The 23,945-nt window shown below is 41.1% G+C and overlaps 1 protein-coding gene across 6 annotated transcripts in view; it reads left to right on the forward strand.

Annotated features, from left to right (window-relative positions):
- MCPH1 (microcephalin 1) overlaps nucleotides 1–22,503 on the forward strand; it is a 225,446-nt gene extending 202,943 nt beyond the window's left edge. The window contains exons 12-15 of one of the 6 annotated variants that reach the window (XR_012902550.1): nucleotides 4,172–4,409; nucleotides 8,094–8,308; nucleotides 12,834–21,057; nucleotides 21,896–22,503. Coding sequence is in view for 5 of the 6 variants with exons in the window: in XM_075923600.1 (XP_075779715.1) it covers nucleotides 4,172–4,409; nucleotides 8,094–8,149 (294 nt within the window). In the remaining variant the exon portion in view is untranslated. Of the gene's footprint in view, nucleotides 1–4,171; nucleotides 4,410–8,093; nucleotides 11,221–12,833; nucleotides 21,058–21,895 lie in introns of those variants that run through there. The other 5 variants (XM_075923600.1, XM_075923599.1, XM_014580939.3 and 2 more) reach the window with 5 other exon arrangements.
- The last annotated feature ends 1,442 nt before the right edge of the window (nucleotides 22,504–23,945 follow it).

Raw genomic sequence — 23,945 nt, forward strand, 5'->3', positions numbered from 1 at the left:
ATTTGAGCCACCAAACATGGAATTGTATTAATCATAAGTCTGTAACTCTGGGTTGTTTTCATTAGAATATAGTTTCAAATGTGTTGAACTTCTTATCTGCCTGTTCTTTAGCTTTAGCATGTTTATATTTGCTCAGTGAAATCACATTTTTTAATAATTGGTAATTCAGGAAAACGAGTTACTGCAATCACAGGAATACCAGAATCTTGCCTTTTATTTGCACATCAGGGATTGCAAAGTGTCTTATAGCTTTGATTGTATACTGTACTCATTGAAGCCAGTGGGGAATGCTTTTTGATCTTAGTCATGCATATGTTGTGTGAACATTGTACATTCACAATAAACAGCTACAACTTATTTTTTATGATAATGTAGCCTTTTGGGCCTGCCTCAACTGTATCAGCTTCTGGCATCTCTCTAAAATGTCCACTGAGTCAGCTTATAGAGAATTAACTGTTTGTAGTTTCAGCAGAGCAGCCAAGAATTTCATGAGCCATAGAAAGTTTTACCCTCATTTCTGGACATACCACTTTTCAGTAGGACTGACTCCTCTGTAGAATGATAGAAAGGAAGGATAGTGATAGAGATGTAGCCGTGTTAGTCTGGTGTAGCTGAAACAAAATACAGGACTATGTAGCACTTTAAAGACTAACAAGATGGTTTATTAGATGATGAGCTTTCGTGGGCCAGACCCACTTCCTCAGATCAAATAATAGAAGAAAATAGTCACAACCATGTTAATAGTATTAGAGGTGATAATTGGGGAAGCTATCTTTGCAATGGGTAAGATAGTTGGAGTCTTTGTTAATTCCCCTGGCATGAATGCCAGTTCAGAGGATTCCCTTTCAAGTGCAGATTTGAATGTCTTCTGAAGTAGGATGCAGGCTAGCAGGTCATTCCCTTGCAACAAACCCCGCTGCCAGCTTTGTCCACATATTCACTCTGCTGACACCATTATTGGGCCTAACCAAGTGAGTTATAAGATCAAGAATACATATTCCTGCGCCTCCAGAAATATAATCTATGCTATCATGTGCCGAAAGTGTCCGTCTGCTATGTACATTGGACAAACGTCTCAGACACTTCGCCAAAGAATCAATGCCCACAAAACAGACATTAGACAGGATCACAAAGAAAAAACAGTTGCTTGTCATTTCAACCAGAAAGGACACTGTCTGAATGACCTGCTAACCTGCATCCTACTATTAACTCACAGACATTTCCCCTTCCCCACCTCTAATATCATTAACTCACTGGCATTCACCTTCCTTCCCTCGCCCCCCCACATCCCCCTTCTGTTCTGTAATGTGATTTGTCCTTTTCATGTGTGTTCATTTTTTTTAAATTGTATCCTTTGGTATATATGGTTGTGACTATTTTCTTCCACTATTTGATCTGAGTAAGTGGGTCTGGCCCACGAAAGCTCATCATCTAATAAACCATCTTGTTAGTCTTTAAAGTGCTACATAGTCCTGTATTTTGTTTCAGAAAGGAAGGAGATTGTGCAGCTACTGCCTGTGCTATCTCAGCAAGGTCTTTGTTCATCTGGTACTGATCACCAACACTAAAAAATTTCCATTTTTAAAGATAATAACCCTGTTTTGCAACTTTACCTGAGTATCTGAAAGCTGTTTACAAACACTAATTGATATACACATCCCCTTGTAAATTGGGTAAGCACTTTTATCCCTACTTCATAGATTTGTAAACTAAAGCACAAAAATCTTAATTGCCTGAAGTCACACAGTGAGGCAGTGTCAAAGTCAGAATTCCACGGTTCAGATCATTTCCCTGTTTTTCACATTAGTGAAAAAAAAAATCAGCACCCAACAATATTGCAGTTACTTTTGTGTCCACACTTATTTTTGCCTACAAATCTCCTCTTTTATATTGTCAGTTGTAATTCTCATTGTTTACTGCCCAAGAGCCAGTTCACCAAACTTTCAGCAAGGAAAAGAGGGACAGAAAATATCAGATTGGTTTGGCATGCCTAGATTACCTGTTTGTGTATGTTGTTAAATCTGGACTAGGCTGAAGAGGCGCAGCTGGCATGAGGAAGATTCTTCAATAAACTAGTCTACAATGACATCCGCCCTCTCACTGATCAACTGGCATATAAGTTTAGAATGTCCTGGTCTTAAAGGTCAAAGCAGTGGCTTGAACCTGGACTGTTTCAAAAGACTCAATTTGTGACCAAGATTTACTGTGCTTCCTTGGTACCATGATCTATCTATAAACAGAAGAAGCAAGAGATAAAGGTTTTTAGCATCTTGTTAACAGTTGTAGAATTATTTTCCCCAAGGCCTAAAATTTCCTACCATTCTCACAAAACCCTTCTCATCTACTTAGCTTTATTTTTAATTAAAAATACTATAAAATACTAAACATACTAAGCGAAGAAATTCCTCAATCTGTGCTGCAGTAAGGGAGGGAGAGAACTAAAGATAGTGCTTATCTTTTATACTACTTGCAGGATTTATACATTTATAAGGGATTCAGATAAACTCCATTAAATAGCTACAATCTTAACATGTTATCCATTTATTGTATGATGTTATAGAATCATAGAATACTAGGACTGGAAGGGACCTCAAGAGGTCATCGAGTCCAGTCCTCTGCCCTCATGGCAGGACCAAATACTGTCTAGACCATCCCTGATAGACATTTATCTAACCTACTCTTAAATATCTCCAGAGATGGGGATTCCACAACCTCCCTGGGCAATTTATTCCAGTGTTTGACCACCCTGAGAGTTAGGAACTTTTTCCTAATGTCCAACCTAAACCTCCCTTGCTGCAGTTTAAGCCCATTACTTCTATCCTCAGAGGCCAAGATGAACAAGTTTTCTCCCTCCTCCTTATGACACCCTTTTAGATACCTGAAAACTGCTATCATGTCCCCGCTCAATCTTCTCTTTTCTAAACTAAACAATGATTAATCATTGTTGTATTACATATTCATTGTATGTTAATTAGTAAATCTGTAGGAATATAAAATATAATTGATCAGTATTTAGAGGAACTAATGATTATTCATGAGTAAGACAAGTTGAAATGCAAGAACCTGTAGGTTGAGGCTTGCAAGGCATTAGATTAGCTATTTTAGGTTATAAAAGTGTCTACCCACTTTTCTCTGCCTGATCTGTGTCCACTGAAAATTTAAGGGACCCAATTTTCTATAGGTTGAGTAAGTTACAGTGATAATGTATGAAGTGGCTTAAAATAAATGACCCACTTTTTTTGGCATGGGAAACATATACCAAGTGATAATATTGCACAAAATTACCCAGGAGATAAATTTTACATCATAAAAATACTGCAAAGGTGCATCTGTCTCCAACATGTCTTAACCATGGGTTACAGGTTGTGCGTAGTGCTAATGAGAATAAAGGGAGCTAACCCAGCCCATATAAAATTGGGGTCCCTTAAGTCTCCAGTGGACACAGACCAATAAGAGAAAAGAGGGTAGACATTTTTATGGACATGTGTAGAATGCTAATCACGTTATAAAAAAGGGACACCCAGAATGGGAAAATTGAGCCTTCCTCTGGGAGACTCCAGCAGGAACCCTCTCTCTACTGATGATCAAGCCATGAGAGACCCATTAGATCCTAACACTGTTGTTCAGGATGTGAGTATAACTATATCTGTCTGTATAGAACTTTTATATGATTGAGTAATCATAGTTTTAATTGTAACTTTAATACAATTTGTAAAAAAGTCTAAACCTTGAACTTGTGAATGTGTGTATGGTCACTACCTTTTGTCTTACTCTGTATTCCTAGAGGCTCTAACTTAAAGAAATAGCAGAATAGCAGCATAATCCACAGTGCTATATACCACATTGCAAAATTCACTTACAATAAGAGACTACTGAGTGAACATTGAATAAATACCCGGCTAGATTATGGAAATCAAATAAGAGGCACATAAATATTTTGGGTTTTGTATCAAGCCAAAAAAAGCAATAAATGGAAAAATAAATAGCTAGTGATAGCTTTGGTGCAACTTGCCCAAGAGTTTCTGAACCAACATTTTATTTGGGATTGTGTAAAGCATTGCTTTAAGATTCCATGATTCTTTTTCTAAATGCAAAGACTAGCGTCCCTTGCTTCTTATAAATAAAATTGAAACATGTTAGGTCCTAATTTCGTTATTTCCTTTAAAAACAGATCTGCAGACTTCAACGCCACCTATCATCAGGAAAGTATCAGCAGAACCTCCTTTCAAGCCAGCCTGTAATGTTTATATCTCTTACCAGTCAACCACCATGTGACAGGCTAAGTGAACTTATACAGTTGTGTGGAGGAAAAGTATGTAAAACCCTGCGTCAGGCCAAAATCTATATTGGAGAATATATGGGAAAGAAGCAACCTGAAATAAAATATTTATCAGAAAAATGGATATTAGGTAAGAAATTTAATATCAACCCAAATAATACTAACAAATGTGCTTAGCATCTGTCTACACCAGAGGTGGGCAATAATTTTTAAAAGGGGGCCATTTCAGAAATTTCTGGCCCAGAAGGGATAAGGCCTTCGGTAGAAGGGGCCAGGAGACTTCTTGTGCTTCCCCTCCCCCTCTGATTGGCCTGAGATGGGAGAGCATGATAAGTCTTTCCCCTCTCTCGCCCACCTCACCCCATAAAAAGGTTCTTTTTGCATAATCCAATACAAGAAAATAAGATATTTGTGTTTTGAATAAGTTTTGTTAATAAACTAACTTTACTTTCTGCTTTACAACAGATGCTAATGTTTTCAGATAGTAGAGTATGAACCAAGTTTATGAGAGACAAAGGGCAGTCCTTGCTAGATGTTGAATAAATCAGTCTGATCATAATGTTGCAAAGTCTGAGGCCAGGTTCACACTGATGGAGAAAATCAATGTAAGATACGCAATTCCAGCTACAACAATTGTGTAACTGGAGTTGATGTACCAATAGTGGTGGAAGGTATTTTTGTTTTGGTCCATATTTTTAGTCCAAAGTTCCACTATTTCTCTGGTACCTCTTTTGAGTATTACAGCATACTACTATATTAAATTCTGATGGAGAAATTAATGCAATAGTTCTTGCCAAAACTTTATAGCCTCGTCATGATTTCCTTATTAACTGCATTCTTCCATTTTAAACATCTGACTTCTGGTATGTGGTTTTTTTTTTAATTTTCATGTTCCAAACAATTTTTAATAAAAGATCTATATTGGCACATGATTTTAAAAATTTATATACCTGTATAGAGATCAGGGGCTCTAGAGGTGAGAAGTTTCCTTTACCTCATAGCCAGAAAATGTCATTTTAAAAGTCAAAATATGTATGTTAGTTACAAGATTCATTGGCACCATGAAAGGATGTGAGCCGAGTCCTCAGTCTTAGAACATCAACCTCTGGAAAGAGTCCTTACAGTATACTAGCACATCCGACTTGGTAAATCTACACCTATAAAGGAAGCTCTGGCATATCAGTACTAAGTGTCATCAAGAAAGTATACAGAGACAGACTTAGGCAGCTTTAGCCCATCTGTCAAAATATATCATACACACACAATTCTGAATTACATGTATATGTTCCATGGTGCACTGTGTAGCCTTTCCTGCCCCAGTCTTGAATCTTCCATAGAACTAAGGGGGACAGTGAAACCATGCTCTGTGACAGAAATTCTCTATCCTGTTGTCCATTTATATTGTAAATTCTTTTCGAAAGATCCTGTAAACCTCATTTTTTTGAGGAATACAGGATCTTTCAAAAAAGGGTTTTGTTTTTGAAAGATCCCCATCTAAACTGCCTTTTCTTTTTTTCAAAAAAGCCCCATTTCAAAAAAAAAAAAAAAAAAAGCAGTGGCTGCCATTATGCAAACGAAGCGTGGGAAATTCAAATCCCAGCTTCATTTGCAATATCGACGTGCCTAATTTACCTTCCTTTACCGAAAAAGGAATGTAGTCTAGGCGCACGCTAAGGCTACGTCTACATTGGCGCGATCTTGCGCCAAAGCGGCCGCTTTTGCGCAAAAACATGCTGCCTGTCTACACTGGCGGGGAGTTCTTGTGCAAGAACACTGAGGTTCTAATGTGTGAACTCAGTGCTTCTTGTGCAAGAACTATGATGCTCCCGCTCAGGAATAAGCCCTCTTGTGCAACCGGAAGAGGTTGCCATCGGAGCTTTCTTGCTCAAGAGAGCGTCTACACTGGCACGGATGCTCTTGTGCAAAAGCACATCTCTTGCTCAAAGGCACATGCCAGTGTAGACGCTCTCTTGCGCAAATACTTTAATGTAAGAACTCTTGCCTTAAAGAGTATTTGCGCAAGATCATGCCAATGTAGACGTAGCCTAAGTGTCCTGCTCAATATGTTAAACTATGCATATCTTCTATGCAATGCTTTGCTTGCCTTTCATCGGATGCATATTGTCCCTTTGTATCTTTCTGTGAGAGTTGGGGGGGAGCTCAGTGAAAAGCACTCAGCTGAAATTAGCTGCCACTTAAAAGATTCCCCTTCATCTTGCTAGGGCAGTGGCAGGAAATAACCGGCCCACATGCTGAATGCAGTTCACCAGGATTAGTCCCTGGTGGGCCATCACCGCTGTATTTACCTGCATGACCAAAGGCACAGGCACTTCCAGCTCCCATTAGCCATGGATTGTAGTTCCTGATCAAAGAGAATTGCAGGAAGTGGCGCCCTGGTCTGTACCACTTCTCGCAGCTCCCATTGGCCAGGAACAGCGATCCATGATCAACGGGAACTGCAAGCAACCACACAGGTAAAGAAAGATTTTTGTCAATAAATGTTGGTAAACATACATTTCACTGTACATGTTAACGGTAGGAAAAAATTCCCATCAATGATGATTGACATGAACATATAGGCAAAGCATGAGAAGGGCTGTTTAAGAACTTAATTTGATTTAAGATTATGTCCTTTATATATTTGGACATCTGTGTTTTAAATAGCTATAAAACTAATATTTTCAATTTCTAAATCTACAGTCATTAGATTTGCCACCCTATAATCTCCCACAACCATAAAAATGTAAAACTATATAAGCAAAAAGTTTAAACCCAAAAATTATGGCAACTGTAAAAATTCAAGCTGATAAAAGTAAAAAAAACTGAAAAATGCTTCAAATAAACATTGATATAGTCTGTTTATTTTAAAAAAATGAATTCTGCCATGCCTAGCAGTAATGAAGTAATTACTCTCCTATCCTAATTCACCTGTCTAGTGTTTTAGGGTTAGCCTGAACTAAATCTCTGAATCCAAACACTACTGAAACTTGCAAGAAAGGCTATCAACATCCAAACTAGGCTCTCAGATTTGCAAAAGAGCTATATCTTTATAATGAGCTGACCTCAAATCCTACATTAATCAATCCAATCATGAATTAGTTCCAATAGGCGCACATTTTCAAGTTTCTATGCTTAAATTAGCACACCAATACCTAGAATATTTAAAGTGTGCATGCAGGTATTTGTATCTATAAATTGTGAGCGTACATCCATGTTAAAGAAAAAATGGCAGAGTACAGCTCTGTTTGAAAATTTGTCCCTTCCAATCTAATATTGAAAATATCTGGGATATCAGATTTGTACAAATCCAAATCCAACCAAATGGCTACATTCGTGTATCACTCAGCTCTAATTTAGGGATTGATGCAATTTTGATGTTTTTATTCTTATCAAAATGTATTCCTACTTTACGCAATCTAGCTACATTTCTGGTTTTATACATTCTGCTCCACACAGCATCATTTAAAAAAAATGCATTTCATTTCGTGTGTCTCAGCATCAATTATGTGATTGATTTGGGGATTAATTTATTCAATAGCAAACAGCTGCCATTGGATATGTAGAACAGAATGTATGCTTTAATAAAAACAGATTAGATGTGTACGCAGTTAGCATATATCTTTGTGGTCCTTTTCAATCACTATATTCTCAGCTCCTCTGAGCCACTTTATAACAGAAATTTAGTCTCCTGAATTGATTATTTTGTTAATGGCTTATATTGTGTTTATATATTTCCTTTTTAATAAGAACCTATTTGTTATTTGTTCACTCTAGTATGCTTGTATATAACATACTACTTCTTGATTTTCTGTAGATTCCATCACTCAACATAGGATATGCCCGCTGGAAAACTACCTGTTCCAGAAGTAAGCTAACTCACAAGCCTTCTTATGGTTGTGAAGAAATTAGCAAAGGTGTCCAGTTTATAATTAAGTAAAAAGCTGGACCAACAGAGAAGATTTTACAAAGAGACAGTAATGGAGTTCCAGAGAAACAGCCAGAATTTTGATATAGTGTGGTTAGTCTCATGTAAGTGTTTGTGAAATGAAATCTTTCAATTAATCTTTTCTAATAAGGTATTTACCCAATAAAATACTTTTGCTTTGTATTTATTTGTACAAGATGCAATTCTTTGGGTCTCCTTCTGGCCTCATGTACAGGCATTACACACTGGGGCAAGATTTTCAAAAGCACCTAAATGACTCAGGCTCCCGGACCCCCTTTTCAACCTAAGAAACAGTCAGTCACTCAGGTGCTTTTGAAAAGATTACCCTGTTGTAATCATTACAAACAAACAAACAAACACATACAAATCAGAAGCTTCAGGGAGTAGCCGAGTTAGTCTGTACAGGCTGAACTTAAAACATAACAAATGGTCTGGAAACACTTTATAGACTAACAAAACATGTAGATGGTATCACGAACTTTCGTGGGCACAGCCCACTTCTTCAGATGACCAGAGTTTTGAGTTTAGGATGTGCCGTCCTGAAGACAATTTTTAAATGGACACAGGGCTATGTCTTTTTTAGAGATTAGTATGTAGTATATATTTAGATATATAATTATATAACCTCATATTTATGTGATGATGTATGAGCACCAATAAATGTAATGAATAATCAAATAATTTCACTGCACCATATAACACACATCTTTCAATAACAGCCCTCACCTCAGAAAACTATTAAACTGGGACAATGTAAATCCTGTACTAAAAATAAAAAGTTCCAAGTGAAAATCACAGAGCTAACAAGATACATACTTCATAAACATTATTGTTTTATCACACTGCTTTAGTTCTCTCTTGTATTTGTGTGCTGAAGCTAAGATTTTCAAAACTGTCAGGATTTGGATGCCCAATTTCCATTAAAATTGATGGTGATCCGAACTGTTTAGGCTGCTTTAAAATCTCAGCATTATTATTTAGTGTGGGAATTTTTGAGGCGAGAACTTTGTCTTCATATCTAAAACTATTTTCATTAGTCTTCAAATATCTTGCATGTCTTCTATATTGGAAGTAAAACTGTGAGAAGCATTATTGTTTGACTGAAATGTGAATAAAAGCAACAATAAGGCTGCCAGTGAGGAATGATATTAAGACACTCAGAAGCTACAAAACGCATATTATCAGGAAACAGTTACACACTAACTTCTGTTTGCATTTCCACAAACCCTTAAGGTTTCCACTGTTGTCAGTGCTACTGTGCAGCATTATTCCATATAGCAAATTGCATATTGGGATCCCTGCTGTAATCAAAGAGAAAAGAAATATGCCTAATTCCAAATCTCAAAGTCAAACTGTAATTTGACTCCTGTGCCATTCATTAACTCTTATCCATGACTGTTGAGGTCAAAGTCAATTGAATGTAATTGAATGTAAGCATGTATTTAAAATCTTTCCTGTATTGTGCCCCCAAACAATTAACTAGTATATAGTGATTCACCCCTTGCACCCTGGGTTGTTCTTCAAGGTTTTCTTCAAAAACAAAGTAAGGCCTAAAACATCCTCTTTACAGCCGCAGTGGCTAATAATATAAGACTGACTGAAGAGTGTTTGATGGCAAGAGTGGTGGAAACTAATGGTAGGTGAGTGTATTGGGCACTGATTTCCTTGCAAGCAGTTTTAGATTATAAATGCCTTTGGGCAGTTTATAAAGTGGATAACAAGCCTTTAAATGGCTACATTCTTGCCAATATAGTAGCCATCTGTTGTGGATTTATTAAAGCACAGATTTGTTTAGCTACTTTTATGTTTTTATTTTCCTGACTCATCCACGGGGGCCACATTTTGGAGGTTATTAATTTTTAAATAAAAATGCTTGTAGAATGTGATATGTAGTTTACTTTTTTATTTATGGTTCCAATATAAGAAACTCCTGTGTCTCAATGAAACAGTATGCAGGATGGCTGCATCATCTGGAAAGGAACTGTCACCAGATTGAAACAGGAAGCTCTAAACTTGTTTCTTTTTGAAGGCATAAGCAACTTACGATCTTAGAAGGAAAAGGATTTTTAATTAATGTTTCTAAATAAGGATGGCAATCTGTTGAGTTTAGTTTGTATAATTTCCAAAGGATAATCAGAGATGTTGCAGAAACACTAACTCAGCTGAATAAGCTAGAATCCTATTGTCAAGAAAGATTAACAATTCAGCACTAGAAAAAAAATCTGACTAAAAACTGGAGAATATGAAAGTTTCACTATCTGAGGTAACTGGAGTCTGGTTTGTTCAATAAAAGGGCAAGGTAACATTGCAAGCTGTGTACCTCGTTGTGTTAAGCAGTGATTTTTTTTCCTCTTAGTATTTTTCTCCATCTTTAAGTCTTCTAATGGTGAGAGTAAATAGGTGATTCTTGTCTTAAGGTGTTTTAAAGCTTTAAGTGTGTAGGAGTCAATTGCGGAAGAACTCTGTATGTGTGAAGTATTGGGGTGGTGAAGCCTGCATTCCCCTCCCCCTTTTGCATCCATTCTCCCCCCTTCCCTACTACTTATGAGCCAGAAGCAAGCCTCTAGAAACATACACCATTGTAGCAAGAACGAATTGTAGATATGGCGGGAACATAATAATCCTGTTTACCCAAATGTCCTGATCATGTAAACAAAGTCAAAGGACAAGCAGTACAGCTGAGCCATACTGTAACAAGTGATGAGTAACCCCTGGAAATTTCCAAGCTGCAGAACAAGACAGAGACACTGTATTTAAAGCTGCATGAGAGCACAGCAATTTGGACCTCACTGGTGGGCTTTGGGTACCGGCACCTTGGAAGCTGAGAGAATCTCCCACTTCATCTGCAGCCAAAATGGGGTTCCCCAGCTAGCAGAAGGGATGTAAGAATGCCGCTTTTCCTATCGTAGTTGTTTTAGTTAAGGGCACAGCTGATAGCTGTCAGAAAATAAACTGTTTGTGTCTGACAGATACCTGTGTAGCATGTCTTTGTACTTTGAGAACCCAGTGTCAGACCTGAGACTTACTCTTGCCAGCAACAAAGTGGCAGCTAGTATTTTAAAGTCAGATGCACTTTCTACATAGCTCTCTGAGGGTGCATCTACACTGCACCTTTATCTCAAAATAAGCTGCACAAATTTGCACTACGCAAACTGCGCAGCTTATTTCAAGGTAATTTCAAAATAAAACACTATTCTGACAAGACACTAACCCTTAAACCGCGTGGAACAAGGGTTACAGGGATGCCAGAATAGTGCGCCTATTATTTCTAAATGCATTTCAAAATAACGGGCGCATATAAAGATGCGGAATTGTTATTTCGGTATACTTCCAGTATCCCGAAATAGCACCGCTGTCTACATATCCTTACAAAGTTGGCAAAGCAGAGCATGGTTCCATTGTTGGCCTAGATAAGAGACAAGTGCTCTGGCCGCTAACTGGCAGCTTAAACTCTTGCTCCAGGCAGAGTTGTTGATGGGGGTAGCACGAGGGTGCAACTTCTGTGAAACTGAAGGGATTTTTTGAAGCTTCTGAGGCGGCTTTCCTTTGCAGAGATGCATTATCTGGTGATTTACAGCAAGTTGCTGGAGACCGCACCAATGCCCTGAAGCACTACCTGATGGTTGCTGTGCAGAGGCTGCTCTCTAAATTGTCCAAAGTAACAAAAGTCCAGCTCTGCCTGTTACATAAAATTGGTTTTAAAAGTATGCAAAAACTGAAGACAAACTGAATGAATCCAAACAAAGGTCTATTGATACCATCAAGGACTATGTCAGGATTGTGAGTGATAAGCAAAGGGGAATGGGAAATTATTGGACCAAAATTGGAGTGTCCGAAATTAGACCTAATTAGTGGACAAAAAATAATGATAAGCTTGCTTATTCTGCCCATCAGCCCTTTCTGGCATCCTTAAAGAAACTTTGGGGAAGGCATATCAAATCACGTAGGTCAGGAATACTTCAAGAGCAAGTGTCACAATCATAGCTGCCAACCACACAAGACTCCTATGAAACTGATTTATGTGTTCCCTATTAGTACTTTAAAGGTAAGAAATAGAACCAAACTGAATCCTTTATGGCTTGATCCTCCAGGGTTGGTTACAGATAATTTAATTTAGTTTTTCCCTTTTTATTTATTTATTTTTTTAATATTTTAAATGCCATGGGGCTAAACTCTCAGTATTCAAACTCCAAACCATACTTAACTATTTAGTGTTTGAGAGAGAGAGTCTCATGTTAACTCTTTTGATTCTCTGGGCCTAGGTATGCCATCAAATTTAACATGACACAGTTTATAGTATATTGCTAGGAAATCAGAATCTGCGAGTTGTATTAACCGAGTTTATATGGTTCCTATGCAGCTTTCACCTTGTGTCCTCTCAGACTATGAAGATGGTTTCTACTGTGTGGATAGCACTTCGTATCACTGGGGACTTTTCTAAATAAAAGATTTATGATTTCTTTTTCAAGTGAAAATTAACAGTGGTTGCACATGTGTATTTTCTAGCTTTGTGCTGCTAGTGAAAGTATGTTTTCCTTCTCTTCGTGGCTACACTCAGATGTTTGTGTTGCAGGCCTAGATGAGTGTTTGGGTTTTTTCTTTTGACAGATTAGTATGAAGATGGTCATCTTATTATGGTTCTGAAAAGACACAACGTGAATTGTTGGAGGAAGTGTTTTTCTCTGAGTTAAGAGCATAATGGCCAGAGGGGACTGATATCTGCTGCAATCCCCATTGGGACACGTAACCAGCTTCTGAGGCAGGTAACTATAGATTCTACCTTACATGGTGGCAATCAAAGCTTCTTCATCTGATATAAAATGAAATAGTTAAAAGAAATGGTTACTTAACATTCTGAGTAGTGGAACTTAATTTTATCCATGGGATTAACATTTGAAACAGGAAACCTTTTAATCTGAGAATTGTGAACTTTATTACATATTGGATACAATAGCAAATTGTATAGAATAGGAGACAGTAATAAGCTCTCACTCCATACTGTTGCACATTTAGAAGTTGTCTACTGATTTCAGAGATGATATCCTGTCTGAATTATAATGCAGGGTGTTTACATCTAAATATAAAAAAATTAACAGTCTGAAACAAAAGCTAAACAAGGAAGAATTGGTCTTGGTAAAGGTAGGAGAACTTTTTTGACACCGGGGCTATGTCTAGAGTGCAGAATTTTCCGCTGCATCCAGGGAACATGTCCACTTTTTCAGAACAGTTTCCAAAAAAATGGGTGTGTTCTTTCAGCATTCCTGTGTTCCTCTCAGTGACAGGAATAAGGGATGTTCCAAAAGAGGTGGTTTTTCTGAAATTTGGTCCTGTGTAGATGGGCCAAATTTCGGAAAAGCCTCTTTGGAAAAAAAAAGCGGAAAAAGATACATAAATTGAGGTTTGCAATTTGCGTATCTTTTTCAAAAAAAACCTCTGCAGTCTAAATGTAGCCAAGGATGTCACGCAGACCCTGCTAACAGAATATGAGGACTTGTAGGCAAAAGGGCAGGTTCATTCACATGGGTACATGTGCATACACATGATTTCTCTTTGCTTAAATTACAATGAATTATAACCAGTATACCCGTTCTGTCTGGACATCACCCACTTTTCCCATAATGCCCATAAAATTCCATGATTCTCTGACACTCCGTCCTGTAATCCTGGATCCATCTTTGACTCATTCTTTGAATCACACATCCAGATCATGTATAAATCTTATCCCTTCTTCTTGCTTCTTGCACAACATCTCTAAGGTCTAAGCTTTCCTCTCTGATAAAACACTTGTCCAAACCCTGATCATTTTGCACCTTGTCTACTGTACTCTCGCTGGCCTTGGAACCTGGAATTGTTCCTCACTCAAGTTCAGTTGATATGCTACTGCTTAAGATCATTTCTTGGCTCATTGCTCTGATTTTGCTATGAGCTATCTCTTCAAGTGCCTCTTACTAGTTCCCTTTCTTCCAGTTTATCAGCGACAACTGGACAAAGACTCGTTCAAACAAGGACAATCTTGTCCTTACTTACAAAACCATGCACAATATCATCCTACCTATCACATGGCTGGCTTTTTATCGCAGCACACCTCCCACCTTCACGCCACCAAGGATGCCAGCCTTGATCACCTGGTTCTCTACTTCAATAGGCACTTTCGCACTTTCTCGCACCCCACCTCTTGTGCCTAGGAACTGCTCCCTAATTCTTAAAACCACCACCTTATCCTCTTTCAAGTCCTTCCTTAAAAATCACCTCTTCCTTAAGGCAAATAGTAAACTGCAACCTTATAATGGCCAGGCATGTGGAGAGCTGTGATCAGTGCTACTGACTGGTTAAGAATTGTGCACATTCTGTTATTTGTTACCTTGTCTACCTCACTCTCACCCTTATGGCTTGTTTATATTCTCTATTGGTTATATTCTGTATTTTAGATTATAAACTCTCTAGAGTATTACATTTTTACAACACCTACTATGATGGGATCCAACTTGACTATGGCCTTTAGCCACAACTGCAAAAATAATCATAGGAGATATTTATTATATGTTTTCTAAAATAAGCTGTTAAATTACCTACTCTTAACTAGCACCTCTTGTGTCACCTAAAATATAAGCTCTTTGGGGCATGACTACCTTTGTATGTTTCTATGTCTGATTTCAACACATAATAAATAATGCTATAACACTGCAACCTATCCCAATGAGGCTTTGTGTGGTCTCATAATATATACACTTGGGCTATTTCTACACACCAGTGTTATTTCAGAATTACTGACGTTATTCCAAAATAACATTGTCCGCATCTACACACAAGCAGTTATTTCAACATGTCAAAATAATGTTGAGCTGGAGGACTACTTGCTCTGACTCCTGTAACCCTCCTTGTACAAGGAGTAAGGGAAGTCAGGAGAAGAGTGCTCTGTCTTGAAATAACTGATGTGTAGACAGCGCCAAAAGTCAAAATAAGCTATTTCAACTTAAGTTACACAATTAGCTCAAGTTATGTAGCTTATTTCGAGTTTAGCCCTGCTGTGTAGATGTGCCCTTAGAGATTTCACTTATATCAGATGATGCAGTTTTGATTGCTACACTTAAAAGGTAGAATCTATAGTAGTCTCATGTATCCCAGACATTTTTGACTCACTGGAAAGATTCAAAGTTCTAGGTTTCAAGAGTTTTGCCAGTTATTAAAAAATCATGCCACAATGGGGAAGTAACAGACATCTGTCTGGCCCTTCTGCATAACCTTTAATTGAATTTTCTCCCTGTGTTTTACCTCAAGTAAGTCTGGTTGCAGTCAAGGTAACTTTTCAAGTGTTAGCTGCCATTTAGGATAAGTACTGCAAAAGATTTGGGGTGAGAGAGGGTTGAAAGGAAAGCCATCCTTCAGATTTTGATAGCTTAGAGGGGGTATTCTGGTTTAGTCACTTGGTGACACAAGAAACATAAGTCTGGAGAAATGTTGTAGAGTGGTCACTTGAGTCCTGGAATAAGCCTATAGACCAAGAGGAATGATGTGCATGGGGGGACTGAAAGTGAATTGACCTGTAACAATATAAATGCTAAATGAAGATGTCTCTCTCCACACGCTGAGTAAACTGAAACAAAGCCTGAAATTCTTTATCTTAACATTTAGGTAGAACAAACTCTGGGGCATCAGTTAAAACAAACAGTTCTAGCAGCAATTTAACACTTTTATTGATGGCAGTGGGGCAAATTCAGACCTGTGTGTTGCTGCATAGAAAAACCAAGACATTTGAAACCATTATAGCTGTGGTTCTCAACTGGTGGTCCATGGACCACTGGTGGTCCATGGTGACTTTTTTGGAGGTCCACAGGAACATTTGTCCAAAGTCACATGGCGAGAGCAGGCACCGCCTTTAGGCTGTTTTACGCCGTGTTCACAAGCATGCGGCGCATCATCCATAGCATCAGCTAGCACGCATCCACATTGTGTTGCCAGTAACTTCCATCTGAGGCTCTGAGCGTCAATGTAGCTGCCGCCGTCATGCTGAGCGGTTGCTGTATCGTTCGTCCTGTGCTACATGTGCTGTTTTACAGGTGTGGTATAGTTTGTTTATAATGGCAATGACAGGAAGAAATGTCAAGAGCAAGTATTCGGAGGACTACATCAAATTTGACTTCACTTATCAAGAAAAAGAAGGCGTGGATTTGCCACAATGTGTTATTTGTTTTAAAGTCTTGGGGAATGACTCAAGTTGCTTTACAATGGTATGAGGCTAAGCTGAAACTCCATCTCAAAGTGTCACCCCAACTTGTTGCAAAAGGATGAAGTTTATTTTGAGCAGTGGTTATCAGGTCTGAAACAGCAGTGCCTCAACTCAACAAGTGCATTCTACAATAAGACAAGCAATGCAGTGCACGCTTCCTACATTGTTGCATACAAAGTTGCATAGGCCAAGAAACCTCATACCATTGTAAAGCAACTTGTGCTCCCCTGTGCAAAAGAGATGGTGCGGCTGGTTCTTGGTGAGGAAGCAGCAAGGAAGCTGAATGAAATATCTGTCTCTAACGACACAGTATCGAGACAGATAAATGAGATATCACAGAACATCAGTGAACAAGTTGTGGATGAAATAAAGAAGTCTCCATTGTTTGCCATACAATTGGATGAATCGACCTACGTCCGATTGTGCTCTCAGTTATTGGTGTTCTCATGATACATAGTTGAGGGAGACTTGAAAGACGAGTTTCTTTTTGTAAGACTCTTGATACCACCACAAAGGCTCAGGATATGATGGAAATTAACAATTTCTTTGAAGTACATGGTCTGGATTGGGTAAATCTTGTGGGTGTCACCACTGATGGTGCACCTGCCATACTGGGCTCAAGATTGGGCTTCCAAGCACTGGTGAAACAGCATGTTCCAGTGGTAACCGGAGTTCATTGCTTCATTCATAGGGAAGCTTAGGTGTCAAAAACATTGCCTGATCAACTGAACGCCATTTTCAAAGGGTTGGTGAAAGTGGTGAATCACATCAAATCATCGGCTCTGAACACCAGGCTGTTCAAAAATTTTGCCTGGAGATGGGTACCGACTTTGATATGTTGCTGTTGTACACTTCTGTACGGTGGTTGTCAGCAGGGAACATACTCAACAGTTTTTCAATTGAGAGAGGAGTTGGATTTATTTCTCCAGGCTCAAAGGAAAGAGGAATTCTGAAATGTGCTGATGCAGTCAAATTTAGAACTTGCGTATCTTGTTGATATTTTTGGAATCTTGAACAAACTGAATCTTTAGCTGCAAGGGAAAGGTGCAAATCTGTTCTCTCACCAAAGCATCATCAAGGCTTTTCTTGACAAATTGGAACTCTGGATCGTAAGAGTCGAAGGCAATAATTTGGTTCAATTTCCATATGTGGATGCCATGCTCGGGGGAAAGGAAGCCATTCGGACGCAAATTCTTGATCATTTACCGAAGCTACGAGACAAATTCCAACGATACTTTCCGGAGGTGGACAGGACAAGTGATGGATTATCTTTCATCAGGAATCCATTTACAATAGATGTTAATAGTGTTCCTGAGGATCTGCAGGAGGAATTCTTGGATCTGAAAAATGATTATGCTGCTCAAGACATGTACCAGCAGTCTACCATAGAGAAATTTTGGGCCAGTGTGACCGAGAGTTACCCAAATCTGTCAGCACACGCAGTCAGATTTCTTTTGCCATTTGCATCAACTTATATGTGAGAGACTGGATTTTCGTGTTTGTTGCACATTAAGTCCAAACAGCGGAATCGGCTTGCAGTGGAAAGCAATATTCATTGTGCATTATCAGGTACCACTCCAAACATTGAAAAGCTTGTCAGTGAGAAGAGAATCCAAAAAATCTGTTAGTAAGAAATAAATTTCAAACCAAAATGTTCATTGTCTGCTCTTTTTTTATTATGTCTCAAAAAGGAGGTGGACCACGAAAATTTTTTGATTGGCCTGGTGGTCCATGGACTGAAACGAGTTGAGAACCACTGCATTTTGGTAAACAGCAACTTGCATATTCTTGACCTTTGTGAAGAGATTGAAAGACTTGATTCTTAGGCCACTTTTAATAGACACTTGAAGAAATCTGAAACATTTTCACTGATGTTTGTATCTTCCTGAGTAACTTTTAAAATTCACCCATTTGAAATTTTCCTGACTAAAAATATGCCCTTTGAACAGTCTCTCCCACATATTTCACTAATACACAAAGATAGCCATTTCAGAAATTTGGAGACAGAGCACTTCCTCTTTAAAAATGACTACATTGTGACATTTCAAATTTAAATATTTAAAAGCAAAGAATTTATTCTTATTAAAATCCTATGACTGTGAAATTGACCAGAATGGATCATAAACTTGATAGGGCCCTATCAATGAGACTGAGATTCCTAAATCATTGCTGAAAATGGGACTTTGAAACTCCTAAATCTTACTCTTTTGTAAATTTTATCCTAGGTCTAATTGTTTTATATTTCCAATGACACAACCAGCACTGATCCTTTTGGAAGACTCTGAAAGCTAATTCTTCAGAAGGAAAAACTGATAGAATGTAGATTTGGGGAAAGGGAAGAACTTAGTTCTTTTAAAAGATGATAAAAGGGATCAAAGGTGATTATATTTATTTATTGTGTTAATACAATCAGTGACTTTTTGATAGATGGATCTACTTACTGGGGTCAAGTTTGTAATGTAAAGAGGATTAAACAAAATTTCTAGAAATTTGATTACAAGTATTTTCAGACTTCTTAAAAGATTGGCTTCTGAGACACCATCTCTGTGATTCACAAGCATGTAGACCATTTCCCCTCCCAGGAGTGACTGCAAACTACTTTTCCTGTCATTCACGATCACATAAGATCCCTATGCCAACTACAGCAATTACAGGCATGTTAAAGTAGCATTAGGAAAAAGCTTAATGTAATGTTAACTTCTGCAATTTAATAACTGAGAGTGAGGAAAGCACCACTTGATGAAGCTACTCTCCAAACACCAGTTTGAGAACATTTGGAGTATAATTGCATGTAAACAGTTTCTTTCATACATCCATGCCAGTAAAACCACGCTTGCTTGAAATGGGTAGTATTTCTCAAATAAATCTATCAATCTGAAAATAAATTATCCATTTAAATTAAAAAGCTTTTCTGTGATTAGACTGAGGAAAAGATGATCTGCTTATTTGCACAAGTTATCACCTTTTCCCTTAAATGATATTAGCTGAGTGGAACTAATTTTGCACCAAAAGAGAGCTGTTGGGATGCTTTTTACATTGGTTTTCCTCTCTCTACTAATTCTTTTTTCATCTGGTGTCCATCCCTCTCTCATTGGCTAGATAAGGAGAATTTCCTCCCACAATAGATGATCTATGGTTTTTCATGCCTTCCCAGTAGCACTCCCCTTGTGGGCTGTCTCATAAGAGCAGTAATCTATAATTGCAAAATGTTCAACACAAACTTCACGTTCAGCCACTCCAACTAATGCTGGGAAAATCATACCGCTTATTTTTCTGCCCTGAATTTTCAGTGACGGGTAGAGTTGATTTTTTTAGGATGTAGGGGGTTAGTTAAAATTAGGCCTCTGCACAGCAGACAACTGCACCCACAAGGGGTGGTTTGCTCAGTTCTTTTGACCTACTGAAATCTCACGAGTGGCTCCTAGAAGCTGACTGTTCACTATAGCACAACACTATGAGACTTTGCCTTGGCTTACATACTAAACCCAATGGTAAAAACGGCATGTCTGCTGACTGCATGAAGTCACCTATAGTGAACGTGACCAATGAACACCTTTGGAAGTATTATAATGCTGGAACGTATTGCATATGGGCTATGGTACATTGGGCAACACAACCAAGGAGTTATGGTTGAACACTAAGGGTATATCTACACAGCAAAGTTATTTTGAAATAGCAACCATTATTTTGAAACTTTGCTAGTGTCTACACAGCCAAATCGCTATTTCGAAATAAGCCCTCCACTATTCTGAAATTATTTCAAAATATGTAAACCTCATTCTATGAGGAATAGCACCTATTCTGAAATAGTTATTTCAGAATAGGCTCTGTGTCGACAGGGAATAGGGGCTATTTCGAAATAGGGGGCCTCCAGCCCCTCCCAGGGTGCCCTGCTGGCCACTCTGGTACACACCAGGAAAACTCTTCTCCTCCCCATCCCCCTCCGGAGCTCTTAAAGATCTAGAGTCTGCCCAGAGCCCATGTGGCTAACACCAGGCCTGCCAGCCCTGAGCCACTCTGCGCCTGCCCCTGACCCAGTAGCCCCAAAATGAGCCAGCCAGCCGGTACTAGCCAGCCCTCCACTGCTCCCCGGGAGCAGTCCTCCAGCTCCCAAGAACCTGCCAGGGACCGGAAAAGACGGGCACCTTCCTGGTGTCCTGCGGAGGTCATGGACCTTATCAAGGTTTGGGGGGATGCCACCAATCTCCAAGATCTCTGCACTAGATGCAGGAATGTGGCTTTCTATGGCCGCCAGCATGGCTGACAGAGGCCACATCCACACCCAGGAAGAGGCGCAGATGAAGATTAAAGAACTGTGGCAGTCTTATGCCAGGGCGATAGATGGCAGCTCCTGAGAGCTGCCCCTACTTTGATGCCCTGGACCATGTCCTGGGGTGCAGGACAGTCTCTTCCCCCCAGGTGGACATCAACTCCAGGGCAGACACGGCCAATGTTGTCCTTGCTGGTGGTCCTGATGACTGCACAGAGGAGGAGGAGAGGAGCCAGGAGCCAGAGGAAACCAGTGTCACCACCCAGCTAATCCAGGACTCCTAAGCCTTGCAAACTTTTCCCAGGAGTCATCCGAGGCCGGGGATGGAACATCATGTGAGTGCTATCACTGTTCCCTTATGTGGGGGGTGAGAGAGACCAAGGACTGCACACCTGGGCCTTGCTGGCCACAGATCATGCAGCAACCTGTGCACGTGCTGTGCTATTCCTGGGCACATGGCCCCAGATGGCTGCCACACAGGGACCTTGGCCTGTTAGCCACAAGGGTGTGTGGAGAGACATGACATGCTCCTGACCCCAGGGTGGGACACAGCAGGACACCCTCACTCCGCAAGCCCCCTGTACAAGGACGCAGGGGACATCCCCTTCTCCCCCTCCCCCCCCCACACACACACTGATATACAGGGGTATGTCTACACTACCCTGCTAGTTCGAACTAGCGGGGTAATGTAGGCATACCGCACTTGCAAATGAAGCCCGGGATTTGAATTTCCCGGGCTTCATTTGCATAAGCCGGCCGGCGCCATTTTTAAATGCCGGCTTGTTCGAACCCCGTGCCGCGTGTAGCCGCGCGGCACGGGGTTCGAACAAGCCGGCATTTAATAATGGCGCCGGCCGGCTTATGCAAATGAAGCCTGGGAAATTCAAATCCCGGGCTTCATTTGCAAGTGCGGTATGCCTACATTACCACCCTAGTTCGAACTAGGGTGGTAGTGTAGACATACCCCAGCACAGGTGCATGCTGTGCTGGGTAGCTCCCACTCCCAGGGATAGCAGGGCCACCTGGACATCCTGAACATGGCCTTGAGTTCAAATACATTGGCTCTGATGGTGCGGAGAACTGTCATCCTCGCCTTGCAGAGGAGGACTGGGCTTCAGGCACTGTCCTCAAGGATGACTGACCATTTGTTCTTGTTCTCCACAACTGAACCAGCTACAAGTAGAGGGCTCGCCACACCACCCGGGACATCCTCCTGCACCTGAGACCTCCGCAGGCACACCCATCCAATGGACAACTACCAGCGGCAGCACCTGGGGGCATTGTGAGCTCTGCACTGCACCCTCGATCACTGGGTGGAGAAAGACCTTCAGCTCCAGTGACAGATCTTGTGGGAGCAGCTTACCCAGGCCAGTGCCATCTGTGCCCATCTGCAAACCCTGGTGCAGAGCATGCTGCCTCCTCCCACTCCAGTCTCTGCTGCCTCCCCAGCAATTGCTCCTTCTTTCCCTCCTGCTTCTCCCTCCACACCTTCTGCACACCCCAGTGGTGCTGGGAGTAGTGGCCCCAGTGCCACACGGACCTTGAGCCCTGAACCTCTTTTCACTCCCCTTCCTCCCCCTTCCAGCTCCCTCCTCCCAAGTTTCCTCCTCCCCTCTCCCACCGACTCTTCTTCCCTCTCCTGCCTTCTTTCCCCAGTCTCACCCAAATTTCATTTCCCCCTGTTTTGTTGAATAAACAGAGTTTGGTTTAATCAAAACACGTGTCTTTATTTTCCATCATGAAGGAAAGTTAGGGAGGGGTAAGTGGAGGGACATGAGGGAGGAATGAGGCACAAGCCCCCAGTGGGGTGGACCAGGGAGCACTGTTACTGCTCCTTTGGATTGAAGCTCTCCCTGAGGGCCTTCCGGATATGGAGAGCCTCCCGATTGGCCTCCCAGATGGCAGCCATGTGGGGCTGTGTGTACAGGCTGGCCAAGCACTCCACCTTCACCAGACAGCCTAACAGGAAGGCCTCCCCCTTCCACTCACACATATTGTGCTGCACACAGCATGCTGCCAACATGTGTGGAATATTCCACTACGCGAGGTCCAGGTGGGTGAGAAGGCACCTAAACCATGCCTTCAGCTGCCCGAAGGCACCCTCAATCCTGCTGAGCCTGGTATTGAAGGCCTGTCTGGAAGGTTTGAGATTTCCCATGTAGGGCTTCATGAGCCAGGGCTGTAGGGGATAGGCTGCATCAGGCAGACTGGCATGTCCACATCCCCGACGCTGAAAAAAGTGCCCGGCATGCAGCCTCTGGCACATGGAGGAGTTGCAGTACACGAATGTGTTGTGTGCTTTGCCCGACCAGCCAACATTAATGTCCAGAAAGTGTCCCCAGTGGTCAGTCACGGCCTGCAGGATGACCAAGAAATATACTTTCTGGTTTATTAATGTGGAGGTCTGGTGGTCTGGGGCACTGATCAGGATGTGCCCCCCATCTATGGCCCACCCGCAGTTGGTTGTTAAACCCCTCGATGACCGCATTGACATCAGCGAGGCGGATGACTCTGCAGAGAAGAACTCTGTTGATGGCCCTGCCGAGGGGGACAGAAAACCGAGAGTCACTGGGGTGCCAGGGCACCTGAGAGTGTCCCCCTCTCCCAGACTGCCTCGCTCCCCCACTTCCCAGGAGCAGCCCTTCTCTCTTCTCTGCCCCCCCCCCTCCCCCCCAGCAATCCTGGCTACCACAGGCTATCCTTAGTGTGGGCAGGACAGAACAAACCCTCCCGGGGAGGGGACTTGCACCACCTCCACCCTCTGGCTTTCCCTAGGGCAGCTCATTCCCTCCTGCCACCCCCCCTCCTGGCACAGTCGCAGTGGAGAGCTTCCAGAGGGTGATGGCAACACACTTTTGGAGGGGAATGACGGGCCTCATGTGCGTGTCCCGTTGCCTCAGAGCCAGGGCAAGCCACTTGCAGAGCTCCAGGAAGGTGTCCTCCTTCATCGTAAAGTTCTGGAGCCATTGATGATCTCCCCAGCATCCCAGGACTATGTGGTCCCACCAATCGGTACTGGTGTCCAGATGCCAGATGTGGTGGGGCACGCCAGAGTCCAGGTGTTGCAGCTGTTCCGTCACATACCCCAGGAGGGTCTGGAAGATGGCTTGGGGGTTGGGTTGCTGCAGAGCTTGCAAGGCAACCTGCAGAAAGTGCTGCCAGATTTGCAGCAACATGTCCAGGAGCTGCAGAGTTCCTAAGGGCAGCTCCGGCTCCATGTTGG

The sequence above is a fragment of the Pelodiscus sinensis genome, chromosome 3, assembly GCF_049634645.1.
Source record: "Pelodiscus sinensis isolate JC-2024 chromosome 3, ASM4963464v1, whole genome shotgun sequence".
NCBI lineage: Eukaryota > Metazoa > Chordata > Testudines > Trionychidae > Pelodiscus > Pelodiscus sinensis.